This window comes from Hemitrygon akajei, chromosome 5 (assembly GCF_048418815.1).
Source record: "Hemitrygon akajei chromosome 5, sHemAka1.3, whole genome shotgun sequence".
Classification (NCBI taxonomy): Eukaryota; Metazoa; Chordata; class Chondrichthyes; order Myliobatiformes; family Dasyatidae; genus Hemitrygon; species Hemitrygon akajei.
Genome location: NC_133128.1, coordinates 92307569 through 92327760, shown reverse-complemented (window position 1 = coordinate 92327760; position 20192 = coordinate 92307569). Strand labels below are relative to the sequence as shown.

The following is a 20192-nucleotide window of genomic DNA, read 5'->3' as shown; positions in this document are numbered from 1 at the left end:
TATTTTCAAATGTATTTGCAATTTATATAGTTATAATTCAGTCAATTTAGATTAATATTCAAAGACTTTGAGCTTTTGCAAAGTAACATATCACTGATTGTCTCTTATTGGAATAAAAGGCCATTTTGGTGGTAGAGCATTGAAAGATCATTGAACGCATTGAGTCTACGCCAGATAGTTGAAGGTAAATTCATTTAGTCCCAATACCATGTCTGTTATCCATAGTCCTGAAGTTTTCAAATATATTTTCAATTCTCTTTTTGAAGGTTACTGTTGTAAATGTATTCATCGCCCTTTTGGCAGTACACATACTGTTTAGCTTGTTTCATCTGATTATTCTAGTTTTTTTCAACAATGCTATGGTACAAATGTTGGAGTGACTGCCTCTTAGTTCAGGCATCCTCGTTTTAATCCTAAGCCTTGTTGCTGTCTGTGTGGAGTTTGCGTATAAGACCATAGATGCATAGAAGCAGAATTGGGCCATTCGCAATGTTCCCTGTAATTTGTAATGTCCAGTGTAAGCAAAAATCTTGTGCTGTACTGTTTTTTGCCCAGTGACAACATGTGCACATTGAATAATTTTCTCATTAAAAACAGTATAAATAAGCCAGTTCTAAAATCTGCAGACAAATCTTCACTAGCTCCATGTTGTCAACACTGTCTACATCAGAAACCGGAAAAGGAAATCTGATTATGTATGATTGTGAAATATCATGGGTAACCTTTTGTGTGCAATTTAAACTCCTTTTTAATGCTTGTAGCAAAAGATGTGTGCACGTGCTCACCTTAGAGAGAACACTGACCCAGTCTATCCTACTGATTTATAATCCCATCTCAATCCTATTCTGTCTTGTGCAAACTTTGCAATGACCTTACTAATCAAGAACCTATCAACCTTCGCTTTAAATACACCCAATAACTCCAAGCTGTCTGTGGCAATGCATTCCACAGATTCACCACCCACTGGTTAAAGAAATTACTTCACACCTCTGGTCCAAAGTGATGTCCTTGTATTCTGAGGTTGTGCTCTCTGTTCTTTACCCTGGAACTGCATGCATGCCCTTTCGGAATTTCCTTACATCCCAAAAAATGTGGATTTATAGATTAGTTGCTCCCATGTGTATGCAGTTCAGTCAGTAGAAGCTAGGAATGTGGGAGAATAAGAAGGGTTTACTGCAGAATTACTGAGCAGGTGATTGATGGTCAACAGAGACTCGTTGGACCAAAGGATCTGTGTCTCTGCTATGTGACTACTGCTCTTTTACTGGCTACAGCTATTTGGCTGTTAACGCAACCCAATACAAATCATTTGAAATCAATTCTTAGATTTTTCTGTTGCATAGAGAGCTTCTCTTGCAGCAACAGGTGATCCAGGTAACTAATCCTTAATCCTTGGAACTGTTCTGATAAATCTCTTCAAGGTTTTAATGTCCTCCTCAAAGTATGGTTAAAAAGAGTTGAATACAGTAGTCTGGCTATTGTATCATAGCTTCATATCCTCTACCACAGAGTTCAGGGTGATTATTGATAACTTCAAATTCTTAATTCCTAAGTTGTTGAAGCAGTGAAATCATTTCGTTTTCTCTCCCAGCCTGAATGCTTGAAACTACAGAAACAAAACAGTTCTGAATTAACTTACTGTTTATTTCTCACCAAACATCAATGTCAAAAATCATCGTTTTTTGAACACAAACTCATGCAACTGACACTATTTTAAAAACTATTCACTCTAAGCACGGAGTAGTCTCTAAAAGCCACACAAGGGCATGTGACTGACACTAGTTAGAAACTGTTCAACATTCTCCTGCCTCAATTAAGTGACATGGTGTCCCAAAAAAAAAGGGAATCCTGGCTATTTTCTCAATTTTGTTCTTTGAGTTGTCCCAATAAGTGGCTGCCCTGATTAGCCGATGACCCACTGCATTTATTGCGATCTCTTTCAAACATTGCAACAAAATCTTCAATTAATAACCCTGGCAATACATTTCAGACCATAGTGTTGGATATTGTAGACGACTGGCAAAGTTAGAAAAGCATTTAACTGGAGTAGGGGAAATATGAGGCTATCAGGCAGGAACTTGGAAGCATACATCAGGAACAGATGTTCTCGGAAATATCTGTAAGAAATTTGGCAAATGTTCAGGGGATATTTGCGTGGAGTTCTGCATTGGTATGTTCCAATGAGATGGAAAGGATGGTAGGGTACAAGAATCATGGTGTACAAATGCTGCTGTAAGTCTAGTCAAGAAGAAGAGAGCATACAAAAGTTTCAAAAAACTAGGTAATGATCGAGATCTAGAAGATTATAAGGCTAGCAGGAAGGAGCTTAAGAATGAAATTAGCAGAGGGGGTCATGAGAAGGCCTTGGTGGGTAGGGTTAAGGAAAACCCCAAGGCATTCTACAAGTTTGTGAAGGAAGACGTGAAAGAATAGGACCAATCAAGTGTGACAGTGGGAAAGTGTGTATAGAACCGGAAGAAATAGCGGAGGTACTTAATAAATGCTTTACTTCAGGATTCACTACGGAAAAGGATTTTGTTGAGTGTAGGTACGACTTACAGCGGACTGAAAAGCTTGAGCATATAGATATTAAGAAAGAGGATGTGCTGGAGCTTTTGGAAAGCATCAAGTTGGATAAGTCACCAGAAACGGACAAGATGTACTGTAGGAGGTGAGGGAGGAGATTGCTGAGCATCTGGTGATGATCTTTGCATCATCAATGGGGATGGGAGAGGTTCCGGAGGATTGGAGGGTTGCGGATGTTGTTCGATTATTCAAGAAAGGGAGTAGAGATAGCCCAGGAAGTTATAGATCAGTGAGTCTTACTTCAGTGGTTGATAAGTTGATGGAGAAGATCCTGAGAGGCAGGATTTATGAACATTTGAAGAGGCATAATATGATTAGGAATAGTCAGCATGGCTTTGTGAAAGGCAGGTCGTGTCTTACGAGCCTGATTGAATTGTTTGAGGATGTGACTAAACACGATGAAAGTAGAGCAATAGATGTAGTTTATATAGATTTCAGCAAGGCAGTTGACAAGATACCTATGCAAGGCTTATTGTGAAAGTAAGGAGGCATAGGATCCAAGGGGACATTGCTTTATGGATCCAGAACTGGCTTGCCCACAGAAGGCAAAGAGTGGTTGTAGATGGGTCATATTCTACATGGAGGTCGGTGACCAGTAATGTGCCTCAAGGATCTGTTCTGGGACCCCCGTGCTTCATGATTTTTATAAATGACCTCGATGAGGAGGTGGAGGGATGGGTTAGTAAATTTTCTGATGACACAAAGGTTGGAGGTGTGGATAGTGTGGAGGGCTGTCAGAGGTTACAGCGGGACATTGATACGATGCAAAACTAGGCTGGGAAGTGGCAGATGGAGTTAATCCAGATAAGTGTGAGGTGGTTCATTTTGGTAGATCAAATATGATGGCAGAATATAGCATTAATGGTAAAACTTGGCAGTGTGGAGTATCAGGGATCTTGTGGTCCGAGTCCATAGGACATGCAAAGCTGCTGTGCAGGTTGACTCTGTGGTTAAGAAAGCATAGAGTGCATTGGCCTTCCATCAATTGTGGGATTGAGTTTAGGAGCCGAGAGGCAATGTTGCAGCTTTTTGGGACCCCAATCAGACCCCACTTGGGAGTACTGTGCTCAGTTCTGGTGGTCTCACTATAGGAAGGATGTGGAAACCATAGAAAGGGTGCGGAAGAGATTTACAAGGATGTTGTCTGGATTGAGGAGCATGCCTTATGAGAATAGGTTGAGTGAACGCAGCCTTTTTTTCCTGGAGTGATGGAGAATGTGAGGTGACCTGATAAGGTGTTTAAGATGATGAGAGGCATTGATCGTGTGGATAGTCAGAGGCTTTCTCCCAGGGCTGAAATGGCTAGCACAAGAGGGCGCAGTTTTAAGGTGCTTGGACGTAGGTACAGAGGAGATGCTGGGTAAGTTTTTTATACAGAGAGTGGAGTGCGTGGAATGGGCTGCCGGTGATGGTGGTGGAGGTGGATACAAGAGACTCCTGGACAGGTACATGGAGCACAGAAAAATAGAGATCTGTGGGTAACCCTAGGTAATTTCTAAGGTAAGAACACAGCTTTGTGGGCCAAAGAGCCTGTATTGTGCTGTAGGATTTTGTTTCTATGAATACAACACAGTATAGGTCAGTTGCAGATATGGGCAAAGAAATGGGAGATAGAGTTTAACCCAGAGAAATGTGATGTGTTTCACCTTGGTAGGACAAATTCAAGGATACAGTACACTGTTATGGGGAAGATCCTTAAAAGTGTGGCTGAGCAGAGAGATATTAAGATCCAAGTTCATAGCTCCTTGAAAGCGGCTACACAGGTCAATATGGTGCTTTTATTAGAGACAGTGAGTTCAAGAGTGAAAGGTTATGTTGCAACTTTATAAAACTGGTTAGGCCACATCTGGAGTATTGCATACAGTTCTGTTTGCCGCACTATAGGACGGACGTCGAGGCTTTGGAGAGAGTGCAGAAGAGGTTTCCCAGGATGCTGTCTGATTCAGAAGGTATGTGCTGTCGAGAGGCTGCACTAACTTGGGGTTGTTTTCTCTGGGGGATCAGAGGCTGAAAGGAGATCTGATAGAAGTTTACAAAATTACGAGAGGCATAGAAAGAGTAGACAGGGAGTATCTATTTCCCAGGGCGGAGGACATGCATTGAAGATGAGAGGGGGTAGGTTCAAATGGGATGTGAGGAGTAAGTTTTTTACTCAGAGTGGTGGATGCCTGGAATGCGCTGCCTGGTTTCGTGGTAGAGGCAAATACATTAGAGGCTGTTAAGAGACGTTTGGATAGGCACATGGATGTGAGGAAGATGGAGGGATTAGTGTGTGGTTGTTTTTGATTTGCTTTTTAGCTGGTTTGGCACAACATTGTGGGCCGAATAGCCTGTTCCTGTGCAGTACAGTTCTATGTTCCCTGGTTGCACATTTACCACACTACCAAACCTCCTTGCCACTGCCTTTCTAAGAGTTTCAATATATTTGACCAATATAACTGGAAGCAGCCTAATGTTAAGGTGGACAATTACGGTGCACAGTTCTGCGTCTGTCTGTTTCTCCTGCATCCCTTTCTCAGTATCTCACTGAGAAAGACTGCAGCAGTTTGCTGAGATTCAGCATGACATCTGAAACTGCGGCACACTTCTGTAGATGTGTGGTGGAAAGTGTATTGACTGGCTGCATCACGGCCTGGTATGGAAACACCAATCATCTTGAGCAGAAAATCCTCCAAAATGTAGTGAATACCACCCTACAATTCTGGGTCTCTCTATTTCTCCTGCAGCCTTTCTCAGTATCTCACATATTTTCTTGTTCTGTCTCTTTCAAATTCTTCCATCGTCACACTTACCTCCAAGTCAGGAATTAGTGAGTCTCCAGAAGCCTAAGTGGGACATCTCAGCCGCACTGCCTCCTGCCATTGAGAGGGCACTAGCACTCTCTTTCAGATGAAATATTAAACTGAAGTCTCTTCTGCTTCCTCAAGTGATGATATCAATCTGATAGTATTGAAGATGGAGTTATTGCTGTTAGGTTTTGTAACTCCAAAACATTACGCTAGTTGAAAGGAAAGGACCGAAGTCTGCAATGTGAGTCTAACTCTGTTATTACTTTAAACAAGACAGACACGTATAAGGTGGCAGTTTCATGAAATGCAGTTCACATGTTTTGAATATATAATCTTATTTAAACAACAAAAATGCTTCATCAATATTAACATCAACTTCATTAAGGTACATTTATTGTAATAATGTATAAATCATACACCTTGAGATTTGTCTGTCTACAGGCAGCCACAAAGCAAGAAACCTGAAGAAACCCATTAATAAAAAAAAAGAAAGACCATAACCACCGCTCAGAGAAAGAGAAAAAGCACATACATGGTGCAAACAATAAATCAAACGACAGCATTCTGAACCAAGCTGAGTCCTTAGATCTGCTCTCCGAAGCAGCCAGAGTAGTAGACCCAAGTTTCAATATCATTCATCATATTAGCCAGGCAAAAATGCCACAGAACTCACAGCCACCAACCGGAGAGAGGAATAAACATTGTGAGAAAGCGATGGCGAGCCTGACCCTTGCCTCTGCACTCGGGCTTTCCAGTCTATCTTGAACAACTTTTAAATTGTCCAAGCACTGAGTAGTGCCTCACTCTAGGACCTTTTTCTTCTCTCCTTTTCAACTTCTTGTATCTTTTTCTCACTTTACTCTTCGTTTCTTGTGAGTATCTCTGCATTTGCTAATTTTTTGAGTATTTAGGTCTCATTGATCCTCTCTCATTTCCATAGTCATTCTCCTCTTTATTTTCATTGTTGTTCTTTCTAGCTTGCGCATCTTGATCTGGGGGAGGTGCATTACTGGAGTATTCTCTCATTAATCTATCTATTGCTCCCTTTATGATCTGTTCTCAAGTCTAGGTTTCCTCATCCTCAACATCTGCTGAATCCTCTGATTTGTATCTCCATTGACTCCTTTCTTTTTGGCCGTCCATTCATCCAGCTGGGCTTTGGTCTTTGCATCTACTTTTACAAGCAGCTTTTTGTCTCCCACTTGAAGTTCTTGCAATAACCTTAATGCACAAAGAGTAGATTCTGGTTCCTTATACTCACAAAAACTGAATGCCTGCAACTTTCCTGAAGCTTCTTGAACACTCTTCCAGCTTAAAAGCATCCCACATTTCACAAGGAACTGCCTAACTAACATATTCTGGGGCATCCCAGCGTGGGTACTCAGAATATGTATGGCACATCTGGCAGGTGTGTTTGCATGCTAGTTTTAATCTCTCCTATTAATGTAGAGTGCACTCCTGCTTCAAAACATCCACCATTAGCCCTGTATCTAAAAAGACCAAGGTAACCTGTCTCACTCACCTCAATGATAAGCAAATGCTTTGAGAGGCTGGTCAAGGACCACCCACACCGGACCCCATACAATTTGCCTACGGACACAATTGATCAATAGACGACGCAATAGCCACAGTCTTTACACATATGCAGAGGAGGGATGCTTATGTGAGAATACTGTACTTAGGTTACAGTTCACCATTCAACACCACAATTCTCTCCAGAGTTGACAAGATGCTCAGAAATCCCTGCCTTGTGCAGCTGGATCCTAGACTTCCTGTCAGATCGCCGGCAGGTGGTAAGAGTGGGCTCCGTCACCTCTGGCCCTCAACACAGGTGCCTCTCAGGGCTGTGTACTAAGTCCCCTCCCTTACTCCCTGTATACCCATGACTGTGTCACCACCGACAGCTCTAATCTGCTAATTAAATTTGCTGACTACATTGATTGGCCTTATTTCAAACAATAACGAGGTGGCCTACAGGGAAGAAGTCATCTCTCTAATACATTGTATTTAAGAGACTACTAGACAGGTATATGGAGGAATTTAAGGTGGGGGGTTATATGGGAGGCAGGGTTTGAGGGCCGGCACAACATTGTGGTCCGAAGGGCCTGTAATGTGCTGTACTATTCTATGTTCTAACATAGCAGTGTCAAGAAAACCTCTCCCTCAATATCACAAAAACAAAGGAGCTGGCATCAATGGTTCTGGGTTTGAGAGGGTAAACAGCTTTAAGTTCCTCAGCATCCACATCACTAAGGACCTGTACATACCGGCTGTGTGGTGAGAAAAGCACAGTAGCGCCTGTTATGAATGTACCACAGCTCTGAGGGGCCGAAGGGTGCGGGACCAGCCCCCTCCTTCTGGAGAATCGCAAGATCGCTATTAATTCGGGTCTTGGACCCAGGAAATGAGAGACAATGCAACGGATTTGACCATTGTTCTTAGAGACACCTGTGTGAATTGCAACTCTATAGTACGTGCCAGCTATCAGGGACATGGACACCCTCGGGCAATGTGGGGTGGGGATTGTATCACCCTACCTTGATTGACATTTACAAATCTGCCAGTCATGATAAAAAGGAGACTGCAGGAGGCAGTACCCCAGTGACACACCAGAAGGAGACACCATCGCTCATCGCTCCCGTGAGGACGGGAAGCTGTTCGGGAGCCATGTGTGATTCGGTTCCCCTAGCTTGGGGAACGAGTGGCTGATAACCCCGAAAAAGACTTCGAAATGACAATGGGGAACCCACGTTCCCGATTCAACGAGTTGAGTCCAAAAGGCTGGCAAGTTTATTTTCTCTCTCCAACACGTGAGACCCCAGCGGTCCCTGAAAGGCTAAAAGCCTGTATGAACTTCCGAGACTTTGATATTTCCATCGGACAATAGTTTTACCCCTAGACAAACGATAGAGCTACTTCTTATTGTTGATTATTACTATACCCGCGCTTTAGATTGAGTATTGACGATGTATATTATCTGAATGTTTGTATTAACCTTACTTTTGTGCCCCTTTATAAATAAAAACGTTTAAAAATAGTACCATCAGATTTCAGCCGACCTCTCTGTCTTTGCTGGTAAGTGACCCAGTTACGGTGTTCGTAACAACATTGGGGGCTCGTCCGGTATTTGACACAAAATTGGAGGGCCAGTGAATCGGGTTTAAGTCAAAAATTTGGATCTGGTAACGGGTAGCCAGACGGGAAACCAGCAAAGATGGACGTGGATGAATTTATGGGAAACCCGACTCTGGGGGCGCTAGAGGCGGCTACCAAATTAGACTTGGTAAATCTGGCGAAGGGGTTAAGCCTCACAGAGGTGCGGTCATCAATGAAAAAGCGGGAGGTGCGAAGGGTCATAACTCAGTATTACATTGGGAAGAAGGTGTTTGCAGCTGAGGATTTGGAAAATATCCCTGAAAAGGTACTAGCGAGTGGGACAGATCAGTTTTGGAGAAATTAAGGTTGGAACATGAATTTAAAGTAAAGCAGCTGGAAGCAGCTGAGAAGGAGAAGGAAAGGGCTGAGAAGGAGAAAGAACGGGCTGAGAGAGAGAAAGAGAAAGAAAGGGAGCAGGCGTTCCAACTAAAGGAGTTAGAGGTGAAACGGGTTCATGAGCTCAGCTAAAGGAGCTGGAAGCAGCTGAGAAAGAGAAAGAAAGAGCTGAGAAGGAGAGGGAGTATGAGGAGGCAGAAAAACAGAGGAAACATGACTTGGAGATGGAGAAGTTAAGGAAAGAGCGAAGAGATCAAGGGTCAGACCGAGAGGAGAGGTTTAATGTTAGTTAGGAGTTAAGGGTAGTACCTCCATTTGAAGAGTCGGATGTTGATAGTTATTTCTTGCTTTTTGAAAAGGTAGCAGTAAATCAGAAGTGGCCAAAAGAGCAGTGGGTGGCGTTGTTACAAAGTGTGTTAAAAGGGAAGGCACAACGAGCATACGCGGCGTTGCCCATCGAGGAGGGGGAAGCGGAGAATTATGCCAAAGTAAAGGAGGCCATTCTCCAGAGTTATGAGCTAGTACCTGAAGCCTATAGACAAAGGTTCAGAAATTTACGGAAAGGGTGGAATCAAACGTATACCGAGCTAGCCCATGAGAAGGGTGTGCTCTTGGACCGTTGGTGCACCGCGGAACAGGTGGACGGGGATTATGGGCGTATCAGGGAGTTATTTTTGATTGAGGAATTAAAAGGGTGTGTTCCGGAGGAGATCCGGATGTATTTGAATGAGAAGCCGAATAAGTCCATCTCAGAAATTGCTAGGTTCGCAGATGAATATGCCCTAACCCACAAGACAAAGTTTCCCTCGAATAAAAGTACCCCGAAAGACAGTGGAAAAGATCGAGAAAGTCCGCCGGCTGAGGCAGAGGTCCCGCCGGGAGCTAGTGGTAAGGTTGAGGGGGAAAGGCCAGGCGGCCCGAGATTTCCGGGCTTGACCTGTTTTAATTGTGGAAAGGGAGGACATATTGCATCTAGGTGCCTTGCTCCGAGAAAGGAGCCAGAAAAAGGGGAAAGCAGCGGTCCCTATCGGGTGTACAGTGGTAATCAGAAAATCGACAAGAGGGTCCCGGGTAGGCAAGGGGTCTGAGATTTATCTGTCACACGGAACCGTGTCTTTAAGGGAGGGGGACCCACCAATTCCCGTAAGGATTTGGAGAGACACGGGGGCGGAGCTATCATTAATTAGCGGTAACGTGTTAAAATTCGGACCTCAGACGGGAGAGGTAGCCCTGAGAGGAATAGGAAAATGGACAGAAATGGTGTCCTTACGTAAGGTCATTTTGGATTGTGAGCTGGTGTATGGATCAGTTGAAATAGGGGTGCCATCAGAATTCCCGAGAACCAACGTGGACGTCCTTCTTGGGAATGATTTAGCAGGGGGTAAGGTTTGGTCAGCCATGACTATGACCCACTGACCGGTGCGTGTTGAGGCCCCGCCCCTAACGTCCCCAAGCTATACCGCATGCGTGGTCACTCGCAGCCTGTCGAGAGCGGCAGCTGAGAATGGGAGCAGTTTAAAATTGGCCAGTTTTGATTTGGCTGAGACGTCTTTACCGACCCTGTGCCACGAGGGTTTAGAGGGTGGTAAAACGAGGAATAGAAAAGTGAAAGGGGGTAAGGGAGAGGAGATAGCTCTGTCCTTAGCGAAGTGAAAGGTCCTGGAGGTAGGAAATAAAGATGAGAAACAGATAAAGCGGTTAAAAGGTCCAGAGTTGGACATGGATGATCTGTCTGGGGTGGCAGCCCTGTTTGAAGAAGTTGAGAGTTATAAAGGTGTTCCCGATAATGAGATGAGGGCAGTCCTAGATGAAAAGGATGCCACTACCTTGGAAAGGTCTGCTGGGTTGGCAGATGAGGTTGTTTCTGGGTTGAGTTTACTCCGGAAGGGAGTTGCCCAGAGAGTAGCTGGGAGGAGCAAAGGAATTTGGAATTTGAAAAAGGTACGGGTATTGAAAGCCTGGAAGAGGTCAATGTCCCGTTTGAGAGTGTCCAAGACGCGGATGCACGTGGTTCCGAACCTAGTCACGGAGCTCAGAAAAGTTCTGAGGTATCTGATTCAGCTGAACGAGACGGCCGTCCTTTTGGGTCAGATAGACTGGGTTCAGTGAAGACAGGGTTAACCCTGGTAACTGGGGGAAGGGAGGGTTCCCAGGTGTTTGTACACGAAGGGGTGGTGAACCTTAAAGTGGAACTCGACCATGGGGGGATAAATATTATTATTGAAGGGAACGGAAAGTTTGTAGTTACCAGATCGAATGAAAAAATTTTAAACCCTGCAGCTCGCTTACAGAGTAAGCCGGGAGCTGCCGGGGCCCCAGATGCTATTGTTATTCAAGGATGTGGAGTGAACAGGCAGCACTTGACAGGCTGTCTGGAAAAAGCGGGATCGCTTGCAGATCTTAAATTGGAAACTAATAGCATGACGGGTCCTGAAGAGAAAAATAGCAACTTGCTTAAAACTAAAGAATTGGGTAGAAATGAAATAGGTCTGGGATCCGGTGTTGATAAGATAACTCCTATGAATAAGGCGAACGGGAGTTTACCCCGCCAAACTACTCGAGTTCCTCCCGTAGAAACTCACCGGAAAAAAGGTGATGGTTAATGGGGGCGCCATTTTAAATAGGAAAACTGGCTGTACGGGATTTTGACAAAGCATGTGAATAACAAAGACAACCCCCTTGGAACCTGCCTGTTAAGTTGAAATCTGATGCTACCAGCCTTTAGTCGGGTACAAGAGAAAAAAAAATATTAAAGGAAGTGCCACTGTACTCGTTACCTGTTTAGATGATGAATTAAATGTATAACTGTATAGCTCTGTAGTGAAAAGAAAAGCTTGTGTATTGTGTTAGATTCTAAAATCCTATAAGACTCTGTACTACTTCGTTTTCACCACTGGTGAAAACGCTTTGAAGAAAGGGGGCGTTATGAATGTACCACAGCTCTGAGGGGCCGAAGGGTGCGGGACCAGCCCCCTCCTTCCGGAGAATCGCAAGATCGCTGTTAATTCAGGTCTTGGACCCAGGAAATGAGAAACAATGCAACGGATTTGACCATTGTTCTTAGAGACACCTGTGTGAATTGCAACTCTATAGTACGTGCCAGCTATCAGGGACATGGACACCCTCGGGCAATGTGGGGTGGAGATTGTATCACCCTACCTTGATTGACATTTACAAATCTGCCAGTCATGATAAAAAGGAGACTGCAGGAGGCAGTACCCCAGTGACACACCAGAAGGAGACACCATCGCTCATCGCTCCCGTGAGGACGGGAAGCTGTTCGGGAGCCATGTGTGATTCGGTTCCCCTAGCTTGGGGAACGAGTGGCTGATAACCCCGAAAAAGACTTCGAAATGACAATGGGGAACCCACGTTCCCGATTCAACGAGTTGAGTCCAAAAGGCTGGCGTTTATTTTCTCTCTCCAACACGTGAGACCCCAGCGGTCCCCGAAAGGCTAAAAGCCTGCATGAACTTCAGAGACTTTGATATTTCCATCGGACAATAGTTTTACCCCTAGACAAACGATAGAGCTACTTCTTATTGTTGATTATTACTATACCCGCACTTTAGATTGAGTATTGATGATGTATATTATCTGAATGTTTGTATTAACCTTACTTTTGTGCCCCTTTATAAATAAAAATTTTTAAAAATAGTACCATCAGATTTCAGCGGACCTCTCTATCTTTGCTGGTAAGTGACTCAGTTACGGGGTTCGTAACACACCTCTTTCACCTCAGAAGGTTGAGGAAGTTTAGTATGGGCCCCCAAATCCTAAGAACTTTCTACAGGAGCACAATTGAGAGCACCCTGACTGGCTGCATCACTGCCTGGTATGGGGACTGTACTAACCCCAATCTCTGCAGAGAGTGGTGCGGACAGCCCAGCGCATCTGTAGATGTGAACTTCCCACTATTCAGGCTCTGGGACAGTTTCTTCCACCAGGCCGTCAAACTAATTACAATTGTATTTCTATGTTATATTGATTGCCTGTTGTACATAGTATTTATTATAAATTACTATAAATTGCGCTTTGCAGATTTGGACAGAGAGCTTTTTACTCCTGATGTATATGAAGAATGTAAGAAATAGGCAATTCTATATCAGAAGCTTTCTCAGACGTGGTTTACAAAATCTTTCACAACTGCTCAGAGCAGCATGGTCTTTCCTAGATGCCTTCCAGCCAGAAACACAGAGGTTGGGACCAACACCTATTTGTCCTCTGTTGGGCAACAGTTCATGGTGCACAGCATGGAGGCAGCTGTGGCATCAGTGAGTATCTTTCTCAATTTGTGCGCAGATTAATCTATTGCAAGAAATGTAGCAAAGTCATTTTGTGGAATGACAGACAGCTGAGCCAGTGTCCAATTTCATTTTAATTAATTTGCCATTTACTTCTGGTGTAAGCCATATTGCTTTTCTCTTGTGAATTTTCACATTGTAAAACGCAAAGTTGCCCGGTCCTATGTCACTCTCATCATTACCAGATTCCTCATCAACAACATGCAGATTAGTTCTCTTTTTGGAACTGCAACCTGACTTTTTACCTTTTTCTCTTCCCTGTGCAGTCCATTTATTTTTTGTCTGAACAACATGCTGTGTCTTTGTATGTGTTGAACTTCATTGCATTTTCTGTGAGCTTCATCTTTAAACCTGCATTGGCCTAGTGTATGTATTGTCATTTAAAGTAAAATTGGATAGGTATATGGACAAGAAAGGAATGGAGGGTTATGGGCTGAGTGCAGGTCAGTGGGACTCGGTGAGAGTAAGCGTTTGGCACAGACTAGAAGGGCCGAGATGGCCTGTTTCCATGCTGTAATTGTTATATGGTTATATATGGTATGTGAGCCCAGCCACAATGGTAATATAATTTGTTTGATCAGGCAGGCCTCTGTCTAAATGTTGCAGTCTTGTTTGTGCTCACTTTCATTCCTAACGTTTCAATTCTGATTCCTGTTCCCATTCTGACATGTCAGTCTATGGCTCCCCTTGTGGCAAGATGAGGACACCCTCAGGGTGAAGGAGCAACACCTTATATTTTGTCTGGGTAGCCTTCAACCTGATGGAATGAATATTGATTTCTTCTTCTGGTAAAAGATTATTTCCCTCCCCCTCTTCTTCTATTCCCCACTCTGGCCTCCTACCTCTTCTCACCTGCCTATCACCTCTCCCTTTGTCCCCTCCTCCTTCCCTTTCTCCTATAATCCACTCTCCTAACAGATTCCTTCATCTCCAGCCCTTTATCTTTCCCACCCACCTGGCTTCACCTATCACTTTCAAGCCATCCACCTTCCCCTCACCCCCGCTTTCTATTTTGGCATCTTCCCCCTTCCTTTCCAGTCCTGATGAAGGGTCTCATCCTGAAACGTTAACTGTTTATTCATTTCCATAGATGCTGCCTGACCTACTGAGTTCCTCTATCATTTTGTGTGTGTTGTTTTAAAATGTAGTTTTCAGTTAGGAGCTGTTTTTGAATGTTTTCTTGTAAGGTTCCACTAATCTCTCAGAGCATCACTAAGCCCACTACCAAACTGAAAATGCTCAGATAATCAACACACACAAAATGCTGGTGGAACGCAGCAGGCCAGGCAGCATCTATAGGGAGAAGCGCTGTCGACATTACGGGCCGAGACCCTTCGTCAGAACTAACTGAAAGGAAAGATAGTAAGAGATTTGAAAGTAGGAGGGGGAGGGGGAAATGCGAAATGATAGGAGAAGACTGGAGGGGTGGGGTGAAGCTGAGAGCTGGAAAGGTGATTGGCAAAAGGGATACAGAGCTGGAGAAGAGAAAGGATCATGGGACGGGAGGCCTAGGGAGAAAGAAAGGGGGAGGGGAGCACCAGCGGGAGATGGAGAACAGGCAGAGTGATGGACAGAGAGAGAAAGAAAAAAAAGGAGGGGGAAAATTCAAAAAAAACTAAATATATCAGGGATGGGGTAAGAAGGGGAGGAGGGGCATTAACAGAAGTTAGAGAAGTCAGTGTTCATGCCATCAGGTTGGAGGCTACCCAGCTGGTATATAAGGTGTTGTTCTTCCAACCTGAGTGTGGCTTCATCTTGACAGTAGAGGAGACCATGGATAGGGATATCAGAATGGGAATGGGACATGGAATTAAAATGTGTGGCCACTGGGAGATCCTGCTTTCTCTGGCGGACCGAGCGTAGGTGTTCAGCGAAACGGTCTCCCAGTCTGCATCGGGTCTCACCAATATATAGAAAGCCACACCAGGAGCACTGGACGTAGTATACCACACCAGCCAACTCACAGGTGAAGTGTCGCCTCACCTGGAAGGACTGTCTGGGGCCCTGAATGGTGGTGAGGGAGGAAGTGTAAGGGCAGGTGTAGCACTTGTTCCGCTTACAAGGATAAGTGCCAGGAGGGAGATCGGTGGAAAGGGAGGGGGGGGGTGATGAATGGACAAGGGAATCGCGTAGAGAGCGATCCTGGCGGAAAGCAGAAAGTGGGGGGAGGGAAAGATGTACTTGGTAGTGGGATCCCGTTGGAGGTGGCGGAAGTTACGGAGAATTAACTCAGATAATCTCTTCAATTCAGCTGCTTACTCTGAAATGAGTCTCCCTTCCTTTTGATTCCACTTATGAAGCATACAGCGTTCTGCAATCAACAATGGTTTCAGTTCTAAATGTTCCTGCATTACTTTCACAATATTAGCAAAGCTCATTTTGGCTGGTTTGACTGGAGCAGTTAAACTTCAAAGCAAACTATATTTGTTTAAACCCAATGCACTTAGCAAAACTGGTACAAAACATTGGCTATTGTTCAATTATAATATATCCAGTTATCTGAAGTGTAATCAAACACATCAGTCTTTCCAATGTAGTCAGCCACTTCTGCCTTATTTTTATGATTATTATAACCCAGTACTCACTGTTTATAAACCTGTGAATTCTTGCACTTTTGCCTTTTTTACTTGACTGTGTCTGTTCCCGAAGAAACGATATGCTGCGCTGATTTTTTATTTGACTGTTTCTCACTGTGCTGTTTTTTTACTCGAGTGTCTTGCTGTCCCTCAACAGGAGGTAATTGTCTCAGGTTCACTTAAGACTTGCTCATTCCCATTCTTATATTTTGTAACTCCAAAACATTAAACTAATTGAAAGGAAAAGTCGGGAGTCCGAAATGTGAGTCTAATTTCATTTTTACTTTAAGCGAGACGCGCACGTATGATGTGGTAGCGTCATGACGTATGCAATTCATGTATTTCGTACATTTAACCATAAGGAATTATTGAAACAACAAAATGCTTAATCAAACAATATATTTACAATATTACTGAAATATTAAATACACAACAATTTGCCAATATGTATCTGCTTTACATTCACTGGAAACAGATGCTCGGGTTATAACCATGTTTCCTTTTGTGGCAGTTTATTGTACTAAAGTTCGCTGCCACATTTCCAATATTACAAAGGTGTCTATACTTTCAGAGTAAAGCGTTAACTGAATATATCTTGGGTATGTCCAGTGGGTATGATCAACAAGATGGTGCCAGCAACTAATGGCGAACGCCGCGGACACATCACAAAACTACTACTTCTCTTTCTTCTTTAAAAATACGTCTACTCCTAATATGTGTGCGATTGGAGCATGTAATTTACATTTTAATAAAGTTTTAGCGATTTGATGCTTTTGCTGTCTCTGGGGAAACTCGGTATGGTTAGGAGCGAGGGTGGGAACAGAGTGTGCAGCCTAATGGCAGACAGCAAGCCCATGATTGGCTCCAATTCTCGCCCATCTCACCAATGAAAGTGTTGAGCAAGATTGAGATCAATGAGGATGACAGCGGAAGGTGAGTAGCTGTTCAGTGCCATCTGCCTGCGTTTGACGGATCTCTCTCCCTCGCTCGCTGATGCAGAAGAAGGAGCAGGAGTCTTGGGTTTGATTGGCGCAGTCTGTGGACTGGACTTGTTTTTAGAGGACACTGCAGTTCATGTTATATGTGCTTCTGGTTACTCCATTTTTGTTCTTATAGATAGCGGAGTCAAGGGATATGGGGAGAGGGCAGGAACGGGGTACTGATTGTGTATGATCAGCCATGATCTCAGTGAATGGCGGTGCTGGCTAGAAAGGCCGAATGGCCTACTCCTGCACCTACTGTCTATTGTCTATGGCAAGAATAAAATGGGGGATTAAAGTAGGATTTATGGAAGTAGTGGTTGATGGTGCAGACTTGCATCAAGGGCCTAATTGCATGCTGCATGACTGATACCCTGTGTTCACTCTGACACAATTTCTGCCTCTGTTGCCTGCTGCTTTTGATTTGTCTCATACATGCTGTTCTCCTTCACATTTTCTATGTCTTTCTCAATCTCTTTCCCTCCTCTCTCTCTCTCTCTCACACACACACGCACACGCACGCACGCACGCACGCACGCACGCACACACGCACACACGCACACACAGTCTTTTACACCTTTCCCGCTGCCCTGAAGGTGTGTGACAAGAGAGACCAACAAATCTTGGCCGTTGTAGTGAAGCTGTTTAGAGCAATACCAGGTTATTATTTCACTTTATGTGAAGTGCCTCTGGAACTAACCTGTCATTATGGTACCTTATTCCAGACAGTCTATAACTAACAATTCCTCTCATTTTCCTTCAGATCAAGCCCTTCCACTATCTGAAATACCTCAATCAGATCAATCCATAACTTCACAGGGTGGGGATGGGGCAGGAGCTAGAGCAGACACCAAGGACATGAGGTTGGAAAGGAACAGGGTCAAGGGATATGCCCAGGGCTCAAGCTGGTCACCAGACAAAACAGTCCACCTCGGGTCTGCTCGGTCACCGATTTGGAAGGATGGAGGGGACAAGGTCATGAAAAAGCTGGTAGAAGAGTGGGGATTTGAGTGAGGAAGTGGATATCGGCTGGAACTGTCAGTGAACAGAGCCTTCAAAGTGGCTAGACCATGCATTCTCCAGTTCTCTTGGACCAGAACTGGGAGTTGATAGTTTTATAGTGTGACAAGCAAACAACTTCACTACGATGCTACAGTAGGTCAGATACATGATGTTTCCTTCAACCATACATCTGAATTTTCAAAGGATCTCGTCTGAATTGATGTAGATTTCTCAGCCACACTACTCCTCAAAGCACAGAAACCCAACCCTAGGAATTTGCTTCTTCAAGCGACAGTGCACACCCCCGACCTAGAGGGAGGCATCTCCAGAATTGATTCTCTCCTTAGGTCATTCGGCAAGCCCCCATTGGGACCCCAAACGTTAAGCTCTACAAAGATGCCAGTCTCAATCATCTCCTCTTGCCATGGAATGGAGATGTTTCCTGTTGCAAACTCATCAAAAAACTCCTTGTCTGAATCTTCGAGGGTGACTCCCTTCACAGTAGAGAAAGTACCCACATCTTGGATATCCTTTGCATACACTGTTCTGGAGTCAGGAATGAAAGGAGGTGGGAGTATACCTGGAGAGGAACATAGAAACACCCTTGTCATTTTAGAAAAATACTGTCTTTTTGTTGTGAGAAAGAGATCCATTGTCATGCACTCATGGCCACTTTATTAGGCACATCTACTCGGTGCAAATATCTAACCAGTAAGTCATGTGGCAGAAACTCAATGCATAAATCCATGCAGACTTGGTCATGGGGCTCAGTTATTGTTCAGAGCAAACATCAGAATGTGGAAGAAGTGTGGAATGGTGCCAGATGGGGTAGTTTGAGTATCTAAAACACTGCTGATCATCTGGGATTTTCAAGCACAGTAGTCCCTCAAGTTTACAGAGAACGGTGTGAGAAACAAGAAGAAAGTCCAAAGAGCAGTAGTTCTGTCAGGAAAAAAAATGCCTTGTTTATGAGAGGGATCAGATGACAATGGCCAGGCTGGCTCAAGCTGACAGGAAGGCAACAGTAATTTAAATAATCACATGTTACAGCAGTGGTGTGCAGAACACCATCTCTGAACACACAACACATTGAACCTTGAAGTGGATGGGCTCAGCAGCAGCAAACCACGGACATACACTCTGTGGCCACTTTATTAGGTACAGGAGGTCACTGAATGTTGTGCCAATTTTTCAATCCAATTTTCTTCTTTTGTAATTTTTTTTATTGAAGTTTATCATCAAACAAACATTTCTGTAAGATGTATTTCAGACATTGTACATATACATCATATAATCATATATATCACAAATCTCCACAAAGTATTTATCTGAGGTATATACTTATAGAAAAGAGTGGAAAGAAAAAAACAAGCAAAAGGAAAGAACTATGTACAAGTAGGGAGTGATTTTTTTTTACAACAGATTCATTGATTTGTGAGAATAAAATCAGGCCTATGGGGCATTATGTAGTTGAACCATTTTTCCCAGTATGAATCAAATTGTTCCAGCTTATGGTTAACAGATGCTGTTATCTTCTCCATTTTGTAAATGTCCATTGTAATTTCCATCCATGTATTTAAAGTTGGGCTCTCCTGTGATAACCATTTCCCAGTAAGAGTCTTTTTACCAGCCACCAACAGTATATTCATTAAATATTTATCTCTTTTCAACCATTCTTGAGGTATATATCCAAAATATATGGTCTTACTCTCCAAGGGTATTTCACATTTAAAGATGTCTTGTAGGGCATTCTGTATCCCCCTCCAATAGTTTTTGATAACAGGGCAGTCCCAAAAAATATGATAATGATTTGCATTTTGATTTCCACAATTTCTCCAGCAAACAGGGAGGTTACTATCATAATGGGATTTCTGAGAGGGTGTAATAAAATATCTTATCAAGTTTTTCCATCCGAACTCCCTCCATTTCTGTGAATTGGTACACTTCCATTGATACCTCCATATTGTTGTCCATTCTTCCTCAGATATAATTATCCCTCCTTCCTTCTCCCATTTTGTTTTAATGTATGAAGTCGAATGGGTTTTAAGATTTGACAACCCCTTATACATGCTTGAAATTATTCTACTACCATTATCTGAATTATATGCTTTTCTAAAGAGCTCTATCAAGCATGTATTTGCCTTGGTTACATTTTTAAGCATCTTATTAACATATTGTCACATCTGTAAATACTGATAAAAAGCTTGTTTTTCTAATAAGTGTTTCTCTTTAAGCATTTCAAGACTGAACAGTGTTCCTTCTTTCATTATGCTGCAAAGAACTGTTATTCCTTTAGCTGTCCAGTCCTTAAATCTAGCATCCAATTTATTTGGTGTAAAATCAGAGTCATATGCACAACATTTAAGAATTGCAATATCTCCCTCTAGATTATATTCTTTTATAGTGGTTTTCCATATTTTAAGAGTCAATGTCACCCATGGGTTATCAATAGTATTTATGTAC

General features: G+C 43.3%; 1 protein-coding gene across 1 annotated transcript in view; it reads right to left on the bottom strand.

Moving 5' to 3' along the window:
- Nucleotides 1–16019: 16019 nt before the first annotated feature.
- Nucleotides 16020–20192, bottom strand: part of grk1a (G protein-coupled receptor kinase 1 a) — a 72758-nt gene continuing 68585 nt past the window's right edge. The window contains exon 7 of the mRNA XM_073046054.1: nt 16020–18309. Coding sequence (XP_072902155.1) covers nt 18014–18309 — 296 coding nt within the window. The 3' untranslated portion in view covers nt 16020–18013. The remainder of the gene's footprint in view (nt 18310–20192) is intronic.